This window comes from Equus caballus, chromosome 23 (assembly GCF_041296265.1).
Source record: "Equus caballus isolate H_3958 breed thoroughbred chromosome 23, TB-T2T, whole genome shotgun sequence".
In the NCBI taxonomy this organism is placed as follows: domain Eukaryota; kingdom Metazoa; phylum Chordata; class Mammalia; order Perissodactyla; family Equidae; genus Equus; species Equus caballus.
The window spans coordinates 13,846,087-13,862,561 of NC_091706.1; the positions used below are offsets into that span (position 1 = coordinate 13,846,087).

At 39.1% G+C, this 16,475-nt stretch overlaps 1 protein-coding gene across 11 annotated transcripts in view; it reads left to right on the plus strand.

Moving 5' to 3' along the window:
- The window catches only part of FANCC (FA complementation group C), a 244,233-nt gene that overhangs the window by 85,987 nt on the left and 141,771 nt on the right, over window positions 1-16,475 (plus strand). For 7 of the 11 annotated variants that reach the window (XM_023627664.2, XM_023627665.2, XM_070249072.1 and 4 more), the window contains 3 exons: window positions 2,615-2,856; window positions 4,983-5,067; window positions 10,264-10,358. In XM_023627664.2, coding sequence (XP_023483432.2) covers window positions 2,692-2,856; window positions 4,983-5,067; window positions 10,264-10,358 — 345 coding nt within the window. In that variant the 5' untranslated portion in view covers window positions 2,615-2,691. The remainder of the gene's footprint in view (window positions 1-2,614; window positions 2,857-4,982; window positions 5,068-10,263; window positions 10,359-16,475) is intronic. The other 4 variants (XM_070249077.1, XM_070249079.1, XM_070249078.1 and 1 more) reach the window with 1 other exon arrangement.

The following is a 16,475-nucleotide window of genomic DNA, read 5'->3' on the forward strand; positions in this document are numbered from 1 at the left end:
GCACCACTCTTTTCCCAGCCTCTACCATCTCCTCACCCCGCACCCCTAGATAGGCTATGGAATAGAGCATCCAGGACCACTTTACCACATGATCCCTAAAGCCTTTTCCATTTCAAACAATCAGATGCATTTCCACTGGTAAACCAAAGGTTGTTTGTAATTTTGTTGTAATAAAATAGTGTTTCTTGTCTCTAATATCAAAAAGTTCTTCAATTTAGTGTCCCCAAATATCTATACTGACCTGCATCTAGGGCCATATGAAATATATAAGAAATTCGTCAATTTGTTTCTTCAGTTTCTTTCTTTGTTTAAGGGCACAGACTTTAGAGCCACACTCCCTGCATTCAAATCACACAGTCCTAGCTGTGCTATTTACTAGCAGTTACTTCCTTTGGGCTTTTACATAATCTTACTTTAGGCAATTACATAATTGCTTTATGCCTCTGTAAAATGAGGATAATTGTACCCATTTCATAGGGTTGCTGTGAGGATTAAATTAGCTAGTATGCATAATCATTTCATATATTGCCAAGAGCACAGTAAGTATATGTATATATAAGCTATTATTACTATATTTTTAAAATGGGATGTTAATAATTAAATTTCACATAGATAATATAAAAATACCTTTAAAATTTTCTTTTTTTGCAGAGTTACCTTTTAAAAATTAAATTGCTATATCTGGAAAAGCATTTTATTACGGCATTTATCTTAGAACTATACTTTGAAAAATATCAACGAATTATTCATTTCTTCATTCAGTGTTTATTGAGTATTTGCCAGGCATGTGCTGAAGTCTAGGAAGACAGGGAATGTACATGCCAGTGGAGGCAGCCGTAACTGAGTGAAAAGTGCGTGCCCAGGGTAGTTACTGATGTGATAAGAGTTGTGGAGGAATCAGCAGAAAGGCCTGGAAGCAGGGAAGGGTTTAGTGTGTTGGTAGAACAGATGGCAGGTTCTGGGCTGGACCGTGTCAGCTGGGAGAGGCAACATGGCAGGCAGAGGGTGTGCTGCAGCTGCATTTGGCGGGGGCTTAGAGACGGTGGTGTAGAGCTAGTGTCTTCTCTGCGGGGGTTTGGGATTTCTTTCCAAGGAAGCTGTTGAAGGGACGTTTTAAGCAGGAGTGTGCTAGGTCTCGTTTACATTTGGGGAAGTTAATTTTGTTGGCTGTTGTAGACAATGAATTGGAGAGGGGCAGATGGGACCAGATAGAAGATTCTAGGAAAGAAATGGATAGAGATAGGGTTGGATGGTGTCAGTGGAGTTAGAAAGAAGTGGATGAAGTCAAATCAAATCACATATTTATTTTTGAGGTAGAATTGAAGGTATTGGTGATGGCTTGGATGAGAGAACAATGAAAGAAAGGGAGGAATCAGGGACAATGCCTAGAGTTTTAGCTATTATGCCATTTGATAGTATACATGTATTGCCTCCATTCTTAAGCTTTTTATTTTATTTTAATATGGTCCTTTTCAAGACTAAGTTTTCAGTATCATTTTAAAACTTTCATCTTCCTGGTCTAGGGTTTTTTGCACTGCAGCCAAATTGTACACTCTTTTTAAATTTTTTTGTTTTCCTGTTTAGTAATGAGAACTTCCTTGGTTAATGTTTTTGGCATTTAATTGGGAGCATTTTATTTGTTTATTGTTGCTGCTGAAGATTTAAACTCATTTACCACTTACAGAGTAGTTCTTTGAACTTAAATAGCTGGTGTCATCCCCGCCCCATGAAGCAGGAGTCTGAAGCTGGCCCCTGTGAGCAGCAGCCGCTCTCTCGTCTGCCGGGGGTGCCTGCCGAGGGGGCGTGGCTCGGAGCTGGGACTGCTGGGGCGCCTGGAGGGTGTTGCCCTCGCTCTGCCTGAGGCCCACGCTCATTGCATAGCTTCACTATTCTTTTTACCGTGTGCTTTAGGTCTGCTAAGGCAAGTTTATGAGTTTTATTTTCTGTCACTTAGGACTAGTACATCTCAATAATTGGAGTTCAACATATTTTACTAAATATGATTTCTTCTTGTGAATGGAGCTCAAGCATATACAGAAGTCTTTAATTAAATTATGTATGTAAAGTGTTCACATCGATGCATGTGGAATGAATTATTTTACTTTTATCTAAGAAATGAAGAGAAACTGGGAAGAAAATTCATTAGACAGTAATGCTTGGAGTTTTTTTTTTTACATCTAAGTGAGAAGCCAGAATGCATATAAAAAACATAAGAACTTCAAAAACACTTCCTAGGCACAGACTATTATTAAACACCAGTGGATGTTTTTTATTTCCCATTACATTAAAATACTCAAATGAACTTCATATTCAGAAAATTTAAAAATAGCTCAATCCTAGAAAGATATAAAGTATTATCAGCTGTGCTTTTTGTACATGATTAGCATGTGCCTGTAGAGGTATAATGACTTTAGTGTAATGATATTACTCACGATAAAAGTGGAGATGGTAAAAATTGGAGCTACAGCTGGGTGACACATTTTAAAATAGTTCAAAGATGACTCCCCAGAAGGCTTCCTATTTTAGTCCCTTGTCATTCTTCCTGCACTCCTCAGTGGATCGTGAAGACACCAATAAAAGCCCCTTTTTAAATGTTTCATTTTTCCCCTTATAGATTTGCTGCGTGCTCACTGTCTCCCTCAGCGCTTGGCAGGCCACTGTGGAGGTGCATCCCCTTTTCCCTTTCCTGAGATGGCTCAAGACTCAGTAGGCCTTTCTTCTGATTACCAGTTTTGGATGCAGAAGGTTTCTACATGGGACCAGGCCTCCACTGTGGAAACCCAGCAAGACACCTGTCTTCACCTGCCTCGGTTTCAGGAGTTCCTGAGGCAGATGTATGAAGCCTTGAAAGAGATGGTAAGTAGTGGACCCAAATAGGGAGGTTATTTTGTGACATCAGGGCCTCTTTACCAGGTTTCTCTAGGCCTGAACGCTATTTAGAGTCAGCGACTTGTGATAGTGACCTAATGTATTGATGGATTAGAAAGACAAATTACTCCCAGGTAATGCAGACAAGAAATGATTTCCTAGTCTCTGATTTATTGTGTCTTCAGTCTTTTCTTCTTGATTAGCTATATTGTCACATGAGACTTCCTGACCAATCAAGTTGTTATTTTTTTAAAGATTGGTACCTGAGCTAACATCTATTGCCAATCTTCTTTTTTTTCTTTCTCCCCAAAGTCCCCGAGCACATAGTTGTATATTTTAGTTGTGGGTCCTTCTAGTTGTAGCATGTGGGACGCTGCCTCAGCATTGCCTGATGAGCGGTACCGTGTCCGCGCCCAGGATCTGAACTGGTCAAACCCTGGGCCTCCGAAGCAGAGCGCATGAACTTAACCACTCGGCCATGGGGCCAGCCCCAAGTTGTTATGAAATAAATAAAAGTTTGACACTTGTTGTCAGGTAATAATTGGGATTCTTTTAAAGGCCTTTGCATCTCTTAAATATTGATAATTTTGCTGAAATCCTTACCCTTTCCTCAACCCTATTCTAAAGTGGGCTCTACTAAGGGATGATAAATATTAAGATCTCTTCTTATAAACATTTTAAGTGGTCTTTTCTGGTGAATATTAAGATATTGAATGTCTTCACTATTGTTAGATAAGTTACTGTGTTCAAAATTTGATGTATTTTCATTTTGACATGATTTCTTATTGTTATTACAATAGATGTTTTTATGAATTAATGTTAGCATATTATGAAAATGTTATTTGTTTTATATTTATTTTCTAATTTCAAAATGAAAAGCAAAACTGTCATTTAACCTAGGTGTTCTCGTCTTATATGTTTATTCCCTTAATCAAAGAAGCAAGTAGGAAATTTGAAGAATAATTCATGGTGATATCAGTTCTTATGTCTTTAGAAACAGGAAGGAAAGATACAATGCTAACTAACAAGACAACCAGTACTAACTTTTACAATTGTTGTTTGTAATAAGACTTTTGTAACTTGACCTTAAAATGGTCCCACAAAGACTAGGCCTGGCCTTGATGCTCAGACAAATGTGAGGAATTCATTGTTGCAGCAGTGGGAAATGCCTGTTTCAGCATTTGTGCACATTATCTGTTCGGTCTTATTTTTAAACTTTCTCGAAAGGTATAGAAGTGGGAAAAGGGCCAATGGTACAACAGCATGTATTTTTTTTAATGTTAAGCTGTTTTATATTTGGTTGATCTTTTTTTGGGTCTCAGGTCTTAGGTTGTTGTAGACTAAGTATGATGTCATTTAGCATATGGTCAAAATAGTAATAAACAGATATAGATATCTTTATGCTTTGGCTGCTTTTTTTTTATTTTTTATTTTTTTATTAATGTTATGATAGATTACAACCTTGTGAGATTTCAGTTGTACATTTTTGTTAGTCATGTTGTGGGTACACCACTTCCCCCTTTGTGCCCTCCCCCCACCCCCCCGTTCCCTGGTAACCACCGATCATATCTCCTTGTCAATATATTAACTTCCACCTATGAGTGGAGTCATATAGAGTTCGTGCTTTTGTTTTTTTTTTCACTAGTTCCCGAGTTCTTATCCTCCTGAACCTTCTTTGAAATAGAGGTTAGGAACCTCTCTTATTATGTCAAAATAAAAAAAATCAGGATGAAGATAATGGGATTATATAATATTAATCACCCATAACGTTTTTTTCACTATTATAAAGTCTTTGTTATTTTTAAATAAAGTAGCCTTTCCTGACTGTTAAGTACGAGTAAAATAAAGTTAATTTTGTAACAAAATTGATTTTGTGTAAATGTACTGTACATCTTAATTTTGGTGACCTGGTTGAAGGAAGAAGTAAGGTTATTGCTCGTTAAACTTTATTTGAATTACTTGCCTAAAGATCTTCTCTAATCCTTTTTTTCCTACTTTTCTAAAATACATACTAAACAAGAAGCATTCAAGCTCCCTCAACTTGCAGTGTCAGTTCAGTCTTTCTGAGTTGCACAGTGTCCTTCTACTCACCAAAACATAATTTTCTTTTACAGGATTCAAATACAGTCATTGAAAGATTCCCCACAATTGGTCAACTGTTGGCAAAAACTTGCCGGAATCCTTTTATCTTAGCGTATGGTAAGAATCCAAAGCAAGTCCTCTTGAATTACAAACTTCTAACAATAATTTTGATCTTTGCATTGTTTACCAAAATACAGAGCTTTAAATTATAAACCTTTCTCCTATTTTTCATAAAACAACTTATCAATTGTATTCATTGTTCCATTACAAAAATAGCATCCTTTGTTGTCCATATGTTTGTGCATGTTTGTATGGATACACATGCATGCACATACATACACATGCAAATCTGTAGGAAGATAAAACTCCTTGTATTAGAGAGCAGAAATTCTCAGATGGTTATCATAACTTCATTTTTATTTCAGTGTAAAGTGATTATAATAATGAAATAATCTCTGTTTCAAAATTCATATTAATTTGCATACTGTTTTCCATGTGTAAAATCATTCTTCAGAGTCTGAGTCCTGCCATGGCTGTGCCATTATTTAGGGGTGACATTTTGGTTTTACCCGTGGTTAAGAGGAATTGGAGGACGCTTCAGGAAGGTGTTACTTCATTGACCTCCTGCCTGCCTGTCCAGCCTCATTTCCTGTTGAATCCTCCACAACTACAACACATGCAGTGTAGCCAGGTCAGATTACTAAGAGGGCCTGAAGGTGCATGATGTCAGGACTCTTGACAGGCAATTCTTTTTGCCTGGAAATCTGTTCTCGTCTCTTGTCCTCTTAAGCCTTCTTTGAAATAGCCTTGCTGGGGCTGAGTTAGGAACCTCTCTTAGTGTCTCCATAGCTTGTTGTCTCTCTTCATTATAACACCTACTACACTGCTTTACAATTGTTGGTTTGCCTGTCTGATGCCCTGGAAAACTGAATGCCTCTCAAGAACAGGAACTGTGGGTTTAGTTCTCTTTCTCGTCCCAGGGCCTAGCATAGGGTGGAGCAGGCACATCCAAAGGTGCACAGTTTAGCTAGCGTAATATTTACTTTTCATATTTTTTAAAGTCAAATACTAGTTGCATAATATAATGATAGTAAAATAAAAAATAAAATGAATTTTCCCCTTTGATATTTTAAAGAATTATACAATTTCTATTTCCTAGCCTGTCGTAAGTCATTTTAAGAAGGATGAACTTGGTGAGGAAGCGACAGCATCCACATTTGGTCCCTTCAACGTACAGGCATGGGTGCACCACACACCCTCAAACTCATGCACTCCACCCCCACCCTCATCTGTCTCTCTTCCTCTCCACTTAGGCCGCTTGCTTCCTCTTGCCACTTGAGTTGACTCCTCCCTTGACTCCCTCAGCTAGTTCAAGTTCTTGATCTAAAATGGCAAAGCCATCACTGTATTTGCCCACCAGGGCTACAACCTGCCCTAAGTTTGTATGTTTCATTTAGGTCAGTGTTTCTCAGACATCTTTGATCAGAAATACATTTTCTGTGCATGTGTGTATGTACATATGCATTCTTACACATACACTTCTACACACAGATACATACACACATTTCATAAAAGTATGCTTATTTTTATGTGCAGCCATAGTCACTATCCTTTTTTAAAAATGGTCTTCATGATCCGAAACTGATTTCACAACCTACTGATGGGTCATGATCAAAAGTTTGAAAAACATTGAGCTGGCCTGATGATACTGATGGCAGGAGAAAGGAAGAGAAACTGTGGAGTTTTCTCCAATTAAAGGTACCACCCATTGTTACATACTTCATAGACTGAATAACTGCTTTTTAGAAAAAAGAAATATTATGCCCTTTAAGTGTATAGGGTGGATGTAAGACACATCCCTAATTCAGGACTGTTAAAACGTGGGAAAGTTTGTGTTGTAGAATCGAAGAAGTTGAATGAGCGGCATTGCTCACTTTGTGCTGGGCCTACTCTCTGTCGATTGCAAGGTGGATCTAATTGAGTTCTTGATGCTAGTCTTGCAGGATAGGTAATTATGAGGTACAGTAAATAAGTCACTTTCCCCAGAAACTGTGAAGCTTATGAAAACATGTTAATTCATAAAAATATCTAGTGTAATAAAAATAAGAAATGTCAAAATGAAAATATGTCAAATTTTGAGCACAATAACTTATCTAACAATAGTGAAGACACTCAAAATCTTAATATTCACCAGAAAAGACCACTTAAAATAATAGGAGCCAATACCCCAGCCCTCTAAATCCCGTGTTGTTGTAATGATCTGCTCCTGTGGATCACAGCCTCTGGTTGAAGTGTTTCAGTCCTGGCTTTACCACCAGCCAGCTTCGCGTGAATGTATATATTTACTGAACAGACGTTTAGAAAGTTGTTTTGGTATGCCTGCCTCACGATTTCTGCCCACTGGCAGCTTCCGGTCAGGGAGAAAAGAGCCCTAAGATGATCAGCTGAACTCAGGGGCATGGTTGGTGTTGTGGAACTCTGAGCGAGGAGCTGAGGGGAAGGAAAGTTTCACAGTGGAGGTCGTGCTGGGGCTGAGTCTTGGAGGACAATGGGTAAGATGAGATTTTCTAAGACAAGCCACCGAACTCACTGAGACTCAGGTTCCTTATTTGTAAAAGAGACACTGGACTGATTTATCCCTGTGACCTTAAACTTGTATCTGGCTGTGATCTTTCCTTAGCACCTTATCACCATTAAATTGGGCTCTTCTGACAACCAGAAACAAATTCTCCATCTCTTTCTATTTCTATGCTTGTGTTCCCTTTTGAACTGTCCATTAAATTTCAGTTTCTTGTTTGAGACTTGCCTTTAGTTCTGGGCTCATAGAGGAGGCTGACGGGCACAGAACTCCATGAGTAACCAAATCTTGGCTATGTTGTCACTGTTGTTTCACTAGTTGGGCACTTTCTTCTAGGAAAGGATCTTTTCTTGTGGTTTTATAATATCAAAATTACTTTTTAAATACAGTAAAATTATTTACCGTAACAGTTCAATACTGTAACAAAACAATTTCCATCAAGGAAAGAAGTAAGTCTCCCATAATGTTAAGTGAGAACAAGATCAGAATTAAGGATAATAAGGAAGGAGAAAGGATTTGGAAATGAAAAGACACTGCAAAGAGAAGAGAAAAAAACAAATAAGAGAAAGGGAGACAACACCTTTTCTTCATTGGTGTTCTCTGCAAGAAATTACTGCCTTCATCTTCTTGGAGTTCTGGCTTGTTGGTTCTAGCTCTGCCCTCGTGATTAACATAACAGATAGAACCCCTCTTCCTCACTATTTGCTACCTGGTGCTGTGTAATGATTTGCCCCCAAACTTGGCAGTGTAAAACAATAAATATGTATTGTCTTAGAAAAATGCTGCCTTCACACTTAAACTACAGAATTAAAGTTTAAAGAATTAATTTAGCTTTCATTTGGAATTTCAGTTCAAGATATCAAAAAAATAAAATATTAGGTGGCAAATGTATGTTGGTGTATTCTTTTCTCTTCCGTTCATTTTTAGAATCCTGATTTGTAGTAAGATCTGCTGTCAGTGACTATCCCCATGATGAATCCCGAGCAGTTTCCCGTCTCGCTTAACTGCCCTGCAGGATGCTCCAGCACCAATGTCTGGCCTCCAGACAGGAGCCTGACAGATGCTGTTGCCGGTAGAGAGTGCTGGTGGCACTCATGAAAAGTGATGGCTCACATCCTTAAATCCCTAAAGCAACCTCATTAGCAGTGCATTTCAATGCATTGATTCTGGGCAAAGAAAGGTACCACCTAAAGGTTAGGTGAAAGTTTCTCTGGCTCTTTCTTTTTGAGAGAAAAATGAAAAACAATACTTATTGGATTAAATGTGCAGAATCACTCAACACCTGGGGAAAACGCCCATCTTTTTGGATTCCTTTAGATTTAAGCTCTGTGAACTAATGTTTTCTTTCTTCTGCTTCTTCTGCTGCTGCTGCTTCTTGTTTTTTCTTTTTAGTAGCCAGTGTCTGATTCTTGCAAATACAACAGGTTGCTTTCTTTTTAACACGGCAAGCTGCTTATGTAAGCCTATCATTGGATGTGTCTGTCACACTTGTGACATGAAGATAGTTAGAATTGCTTCTCATATTTAAAGAACAGGAAGCGCAACAATCACATTTTTAATCAGTGGCATTGGTTCAACCTGAAGAACCCTAGGATCTTCAGAGGTTAAATTCTATGATTCTTGAATAAGCCGATCTCAGACAAGCCACTGATGTGTTTGAGCTCACAAGAACTAGGAAAAAATGAAAATCCCTCAGAGTAATTCTTGATAAAGTTTATTCAGAGGTGTTAGTTATTAGGAGAGCATAAGCTTATGGATGTTAAGGGGGAAAAATGGGTTTAAATCTGCTAGTAGCGTCCTTTGGGGTGTGTTTAAAAATGCAGAGGTAGCTTACTGTAGCTTGTATTTTCCTTGTTTCTTGTTAGGTAAGCCCTTAGAAACGCTGTTTGTGAGATAGCAGAAGATCACAAGGCAAAGGGCACAGGTGACTCTGCGGAGGAGCCATGCCAGTGCTGGGTTTTCTCAGCCTTCCCTCCACAGCCTTGTGAGAAAATCCACAGTTGCTTGGCTCTGGTTTGGGTACTGATGTGTTCAGTTTTTAGGCTTCATTTTTGCTTCTCAGTTGCGTTATAAAACCTCTAACTTCAACAGACTCAGTTAACAAAAGAGGAAAAAGAAAATGGCTCACCAAGCAGGTGTTCCCGCCAAATGTAAGATTTCAAAGGTCAGCATTAACATCACATATTTAGTAAAGTTTTACATTTTAGAGTAAAAATAAGGAGCGTGTAAAGGGCTTCTATTTTATCCAAACTATTTGGTACTAAAGAGAATATATTTTAAAACAATCTTTTTTGTTAAATTTATTTTTAACAAGTGAGGTGTTTTGGCAAATTAGAAAATTAAAAGATTGAATTAGAAGTATTGAGTGCTGCATGTAGCAGTTATGTTGCCTTAACAATGTTGAAATGCAAAATCAAGAACCAATCTTGAATAAAACCCAGGTCTTTTAGTTCTTTCCGTCATTCTCTTTGGCTTTAAAAATTGCTGCTGTAAGAGAAAGGGAATTGACCACACAAAGGCTAAGCATGAGTGATCCCAAACCCACAAGAAGAAAAAACTCCAGAAGGTTAAGTTTCACACGTGGGCCTGGATGCTTATTCTGTGAACTTAGTAGTTTGGGGTTTTCCTAAAATATATTAAATATTTTAATATATAGTGTTTACACATTTTTTTATACTGATTATCTTTTCTTTCTAATTGATACAACCTACTCATTTTAGTTTTCCTTTTTGCAGATGAAAGCCAAAAAATTCTAATATGGTGCTTATGTTGTCTGATTAACAAAGAACCACAGAATTCTGGAGACTCAAAACTTAACTCCTGGACACGGGTAAGAAGAGCTCTTGCCCTGCACTGCTTTGAATTAAACTGGTCAGGGTGCTGCTTTGGCAGTCCAGTTCTGTGATGTTTTAGGAACTTTTTCAAACACATCCTTTGCTGTCGTGTTATCTTGCTGGGTGTAAAATTATTCACGAGATTTCATTTTTGTTTGATCGTGAATTCCGTAAGAGATTGGTCTTTAGGGCAAACTTTCCCGAGACCTAATGTTGAGTGGTTTCAGAAAGTTACTTTCAGGTAATTGAAAGAATGTACACTCTTTCCTTCCAGCAATTGCTCTCCTTCAAAAAATTGTTTCTCCCTACCAACCTGGTTTAAATACATACAATTCCTCTCCAAGTACTTCTCTGCCTCTCTCAGAATCTATTCTGTAGTAAAACTAAAATTCAGAAGTGCCCTGGGAGCAGCAGTCTTTCTTTTGTGTCCTACAGTTGGTACTGGGGCCAGTGTGCTCAGACTAGCCCCTGGTGCTAGTTGGCTCCTGCTGCCTTTACACCGTCAGATGGGTTACCCAGCTGTGCCAGACCAGAGAGCTGACAGCTTCCTGAATTCCCCATCTGTTCCTGCCTCCTCTTGCAGGGCGGGCTCAAGTTGGAGAATGTTGTAAGGCTGGGCTGTGGCTGCCCTCACCACCACCAAGTTGCCTGTTCTTTTCTCTTCCCCTCACTGTCCTGCTGCAGTAACCCCAGGACTCACTCATGCCCGTCAGACTCCATCAGTGTGCATGTGGTTCACATTAGCCGCTTAGTGTTAGGAAGTCACCACCCACATCAAATGGTATGGTTTTGTCTGTCAGTCTGACTGGTGATATCACTCCACTCACTGCTTTTTAACTTTTCTTTGTTTAATACAGAATTGCTGACAGAGATGATAGTATGAGTATTTTTCTGTTAGGTTAGAAGAAGAATTGAAGGGACAATAGAAGTGCAAAGGATTGGGTGAGGGAAGGAAAGAATGCAAAATTTAATTAGAAGGATGGTTAATGTAAGGAGCTGAAGAAAGGAACTGATAAGTAGAATTAGAGAAGAAAAGGTATGAAGAACAAGACTATAGAAATAGAATAACATACTTAGTCTTTAACTTTTTAAATGGTTGCATATTGGATATTTTAGTGATTATTTAGGATATATTTTTTATTGGCTAGCTCAGTAAGTCCTGAAATAGGCCATCTAATAAGTGTTTTTAGAGTGATTGGGTTAACTTTCTTCATTTAACTCATGATTTTATTAGCCTGTTTTAAAATTTCTAGCCTTGCATTTTATTTTGTGAGTTTCCCTTATTTAATACTGTGTCTCTATGTCCCTAGGTACTTACTAAGTATTGCACAGGGAGATAAAGTTAAAACACTTAATTCCTACCTTCAGGGATTTCAGAGGCTGGTAACCAGATCGTCCCAGGGCAGTGTGGTTGGGCTGTTGGTGGAGCTGTGGATAGGCGTGGTAGTGGCACAGGGGAGGGATGCTTGCTCAGACTTGGGGTTTGGAGATGTTTTCTGGAGGAGGTGGTATATCAGCTGAGCTTTGGAGGATGACTAAGAGAGCAGGCATAGAGTTTTAGGAGAGATACTCCTGTCAGCAGAATGAGCATGTGCAAAGCATGGTGGTGGGAAGCAAATGTTGTGTTCAGGGACCTGCAGGTGCTTAGGTGTGCCTGAGCTTGGGGTTTTGTAGGGTTGATGGTGAAGCATAAAGTCTTATGTATGATTATAACAAGTTTTTGTTTTATCTTGAAGGCAGTGGGGAAACCACCAAAGTGTTTTAAACAGAGAAATCATGTGACCAGGTGTGAGTTTTAGAAACTTAACAGCAAAAGGAAGTTGATTTGGAAGGGGGCACAGATAGCACTTTGGAAACTATTGTGATAAAGAAGAGAAATCATGAGGGCCCGAATGAAATAGAGAAGAGGTGCCAGATTTATGATATTGATGAGGTAAATCTCCACAAGAAGTAATGACACATTACATGCCGATACACTTAGGTGTAGATAGAGTTGAACATCACTTTCTCAGGAGGGCGAGCGGATTTGCACGTACAGGGTTGACAGTCCTCAGGGTAGGGAAACAGTGGAAGCCTTGGGTAAGGGTGAGATCCATCACCCAGAGATAGCACCTAGTGTGGGGAGGGTATGGGGCCTAAGGGACAGCCTTGGGAAGCAATTGCATTTATGGAGTGAGCAGAAGAATGAGCCACACTGCAGACTAAAATGAGGGGATCAAGAAGTAGAAGGAGAAAAGCAGCAGTGTTTTTGGAAAAAATGAGTAGTCATTCATATTTAATGCTGTAGCACTGCTCTATCCAATAGAAGTAAAATACATACTATATAGATGATTTTAAGTTCTCCAGTAGCTGCTTTAAGAAATGTAGAAAGAAATAGGTGAAATTAATTTTAATAATATATTTTATTTAACCCAATATATCCAAAACACTTTTGTTTCAACATATAATCAATTTAAAAATTACTGTTGAGATTGTTTTGATCTTTTTTCATAGTCAGTCATTGAAATTGAGTGTGTATGTTACACTTACATCTACATGTTACCCCTTAACTCAGATGCTTAATTTCAGTGTAAATTGTTGATTTGTATTTAGATTTCATAAAATTTGCAGTTGAAAAAGTAGGTTCACATAGCCATATTGTTCCAGAGAGACTTACACATGAATCAAGTGTCAGTTTTTAAATTCAAATTTAATTAAAATTTAAATAATTAAAAATCCACTTCCTTCATTGTACTTAACTACCTTTGAAGTGCTCAGTAGCCACGTGTGGCTGGCAATTGCTGGAGTAGACAGGGCAGCTGCAGATCATAAAGCAGGGGAAGGACTGAGAAGCAGCACTTTGATTTAGCCACGAGGAGGAAGGACCTTGGTGAGAATAGATTTAGTGGGAGGAGGAGGGAAGGAGCCGGCTTGCCGCAGATTGAGGAGTGGATGGGGAGGTGAGGAAGCAGAGATGATAAACTTTGGTTACTCTTTGAAGAAACTTGGCAGTGAAGGAAGGAGAGAGGAGGTGGAAGCCAGACTAGATCATAGAGTTGAGTTGATTGAAATTGAGAAAGTCTTGAATATGCTTTATTCTGAGAAGAAAGTGCTAGTAGAGAGTTGAGGATATAGGAGATTGGGAAAGCAGTTTCGCTGCTTGTTGTACTAGGCAAGCCTGGAGTATTAACTGGTAAAAAGATGTATAGGAATAGTATTGTTTAACTTTTAGCAATCTAAAGCTAGTTACATGTACCTGTCACAAATCAGTACCTACATGATGGTATAATGTTAACCATGAATGCAGCAAGACAGAAGGTGGTTGTTGGTTTATGAATCAATTGCACATGCTCCCGTATGGCTACTCCGTTGTCCCAAAGCCTTTATTGAAAAGTCCTTTCCTCACTGATCTGTGGTGCTGCCTTCATCATGAATCAAGTGTCTTTGTCTGTGCGGGTATGATCCAGAATCTCTCTATTGATTTCAGCGTCTGTGATGCTTAATGTTGTGTGTCGACTTGACCATGAGGTGCCCGAATATTTGGCCAAACATTATTCTGGATGTTTCAGTGAGGGTGTGTTTGGATGAGATTAACATTTAAATGCATAGACTGAGTGAAGCAGATCAACCTCCCTAATGTGTGTGGCTCATCCAGTTAGTTGAAGGCTTGAATAGAACAAAAAAGCTGAACCCTCCCATGAGTGAGAGAGAATTCCTCCTGCCTAATAGCCTTTGCACTAGGACATAAGCTTTTTTCCTGCCTTTAGACTCAAACTTAAGACGTTGGATCTTCCTGGGTCTTGAGACTGCCAGCCTTCAGACTGGAACTACACCATTGACTTCCCTTGTTTCAGGCCTTCAAATTTGGACTAGAACTAAACCGTCAGCTCTCCTGGGCTGGCCAACTCACTCTGAAGATCTTGGGATTTGCTTACCTCCATCATTGCTGAGCCAATTCCTCATAATAAATCTCTTTATGTGTATAGATATAACCTCCTATTGGTTCTGTTTCTCTGGAGACCCCTGGCTAAAACACTGTCTTTATGCCAGTGCTACATTGTCTTCATTAATGTGGCCTTATAAGAGTCTTGCTATCCAGGGGGCAGTCTTTCCATTTTCTTCTTCTTTATCAAGACAGTCTTGGCGGATAATGGAACTTAGCATTACCATTACCTAAATTTTAGAATCTGCTTGTCAAGTTTCATCAAAAAACAAAATAACTTGTTGGGATTTTGATTGGCATTGTAATCAATCAATTTAGTGAGACTTTCAGTGGCTACTATACCCTTAGGGCAAAATTGATTTTTATCAGCTTCGTTTACTGTTAGCAAATTGAACAGTACCTGGCACTGTAAAATTTTCAGTGAATGAATGACTGATGAAGTCTATAAATTCATTATTCAAATGATCTTCTTGATAATTTTGAAAAATTTTTGCCAATCTCTTATTAGCTTAACCTCTTAATGAGGCTGACGAATAGCTCACAGTGAGAGCAGAAATGTCAGCCATGCCATTAACTAGTTGTGCACTTATGTTGCATTCATAGTATTGTCTTTAATCTCTGACTTCTTTGCAAGAATCTCTTTAAGCCATGTGTCCATGTGATGGTTACTTTAGTTAGACAGTATAATCAGTACGTCTTCCTTGCTGGTCCCTTAGAAACTGTAACACATATGTTGAAAGTGAATGAAAGCCTGAGGGATCCATGTGTGTAACGGAACCCCTACTCTTTCCTCAAGATATTGCTTGGGCAGTTTGTGACACATGGTCATCTTATATGTAGACTGAGTGAGGCTGCAGCATTGATACATTTATGAAATATTACTAAAGCTTAATTTCTTCTTCTTTTTTTTTTCTTTGAGGGAGATTAGCCCTGAGCTAATATCTGCCAATCCTCCTCTTTTTGCTGAGGAAGACTGGCCCTGAGCTAACATCCTTTCCCATCTTCCTCTATTTTATATGTGGGATGCCTACCACAGCATGGCTTGCCAAGCCGTGCCATGTCCGCACCTGGGATCTGAACCGGCGAACCCCTGGGCCGCCGAAGTGGAACGTGTGAACTTGACCGCTGTGCCGCTGGGCCGGCCCCTTAATTTCTTCTTATATATAAAAGTTCTAATATTTTCTTCACATCTCAGGGGATTATCTTGTGTGCAAGTTGGAGTGCAGAGTCCCAAATTTGGAACTAGTAGTCTAATTGATAAAAATCCATGCTGCCTTGGTATATGCAGCTTCTCTCAGCTTTTTCTCAGTCCTCATGTCCCTCCATTTCCCGTCCTCTGCACCCTACAGACCATGAAGGTAGTCCAGGATCTTACCACCTTGGCTCTATATATGGCAGACATATTCATGGATTTGTACTTTGCACATTCCTTGTCCTCTGAATGGTTTTTTACCCTTGTTTTTCTAAAAAGCTCATGTTTGAAAGATAATTTCAAAAGTCTAGCTCATTTGTCCCTTTCCTTTCTCTAGTGCACCCTAAGCAGAATTGCTCTGTCTGCACATTTTCTACATTTCTCAGCCTTTCAACACTGAAAGGAATCATATTATAGCATCTTTTACCACATTCAAGGGCAGGGACAGTGTCATAGCATCCTTGCAGCCCAAGCTTATCTAGCTTTGTGTCTGTCATATACTGTCAGTGCTCAATAAATATTTGTTGGATATATGATTATTGTTGAATGACCAAATGGTATTTTGATTTTTACCCATATTAATTTTTACCAGTTTTTAAAATTGGTATTTCTCATACCCTGCAGAGTAAACCCTGAGTACTCTTCTTCAGTGGAAAATATCCCTCTTGTTGTTATCAGTCAGTTGCTCCTCTGAGCTGCCCATCATTTCCTGCAGGTTTGGCCGGTGTGAGTCTGCGTGGGAAGCTGCTCTGTGCTGAGCGTGCTGCCTCTCGCATTGCAGCCCTGCCTAGAAGCAGCCCCAAGGCCGCTGCACCGAGAGGTCTCTGCGGGACTGTCCGGGGGATCTTCCTCTACACTGGCTCCGCTTCACTCCTTTTCACAGTAGTAGAACTTATCATTTGTGTGGGTTTTTTTTTTAAATCTGTTTTGGAGTGTGGTACGTAGGACTGAGCATCTGATCTTGTTTTTGCTTCTCCTTCTTATTGTCGTTTTATAGGC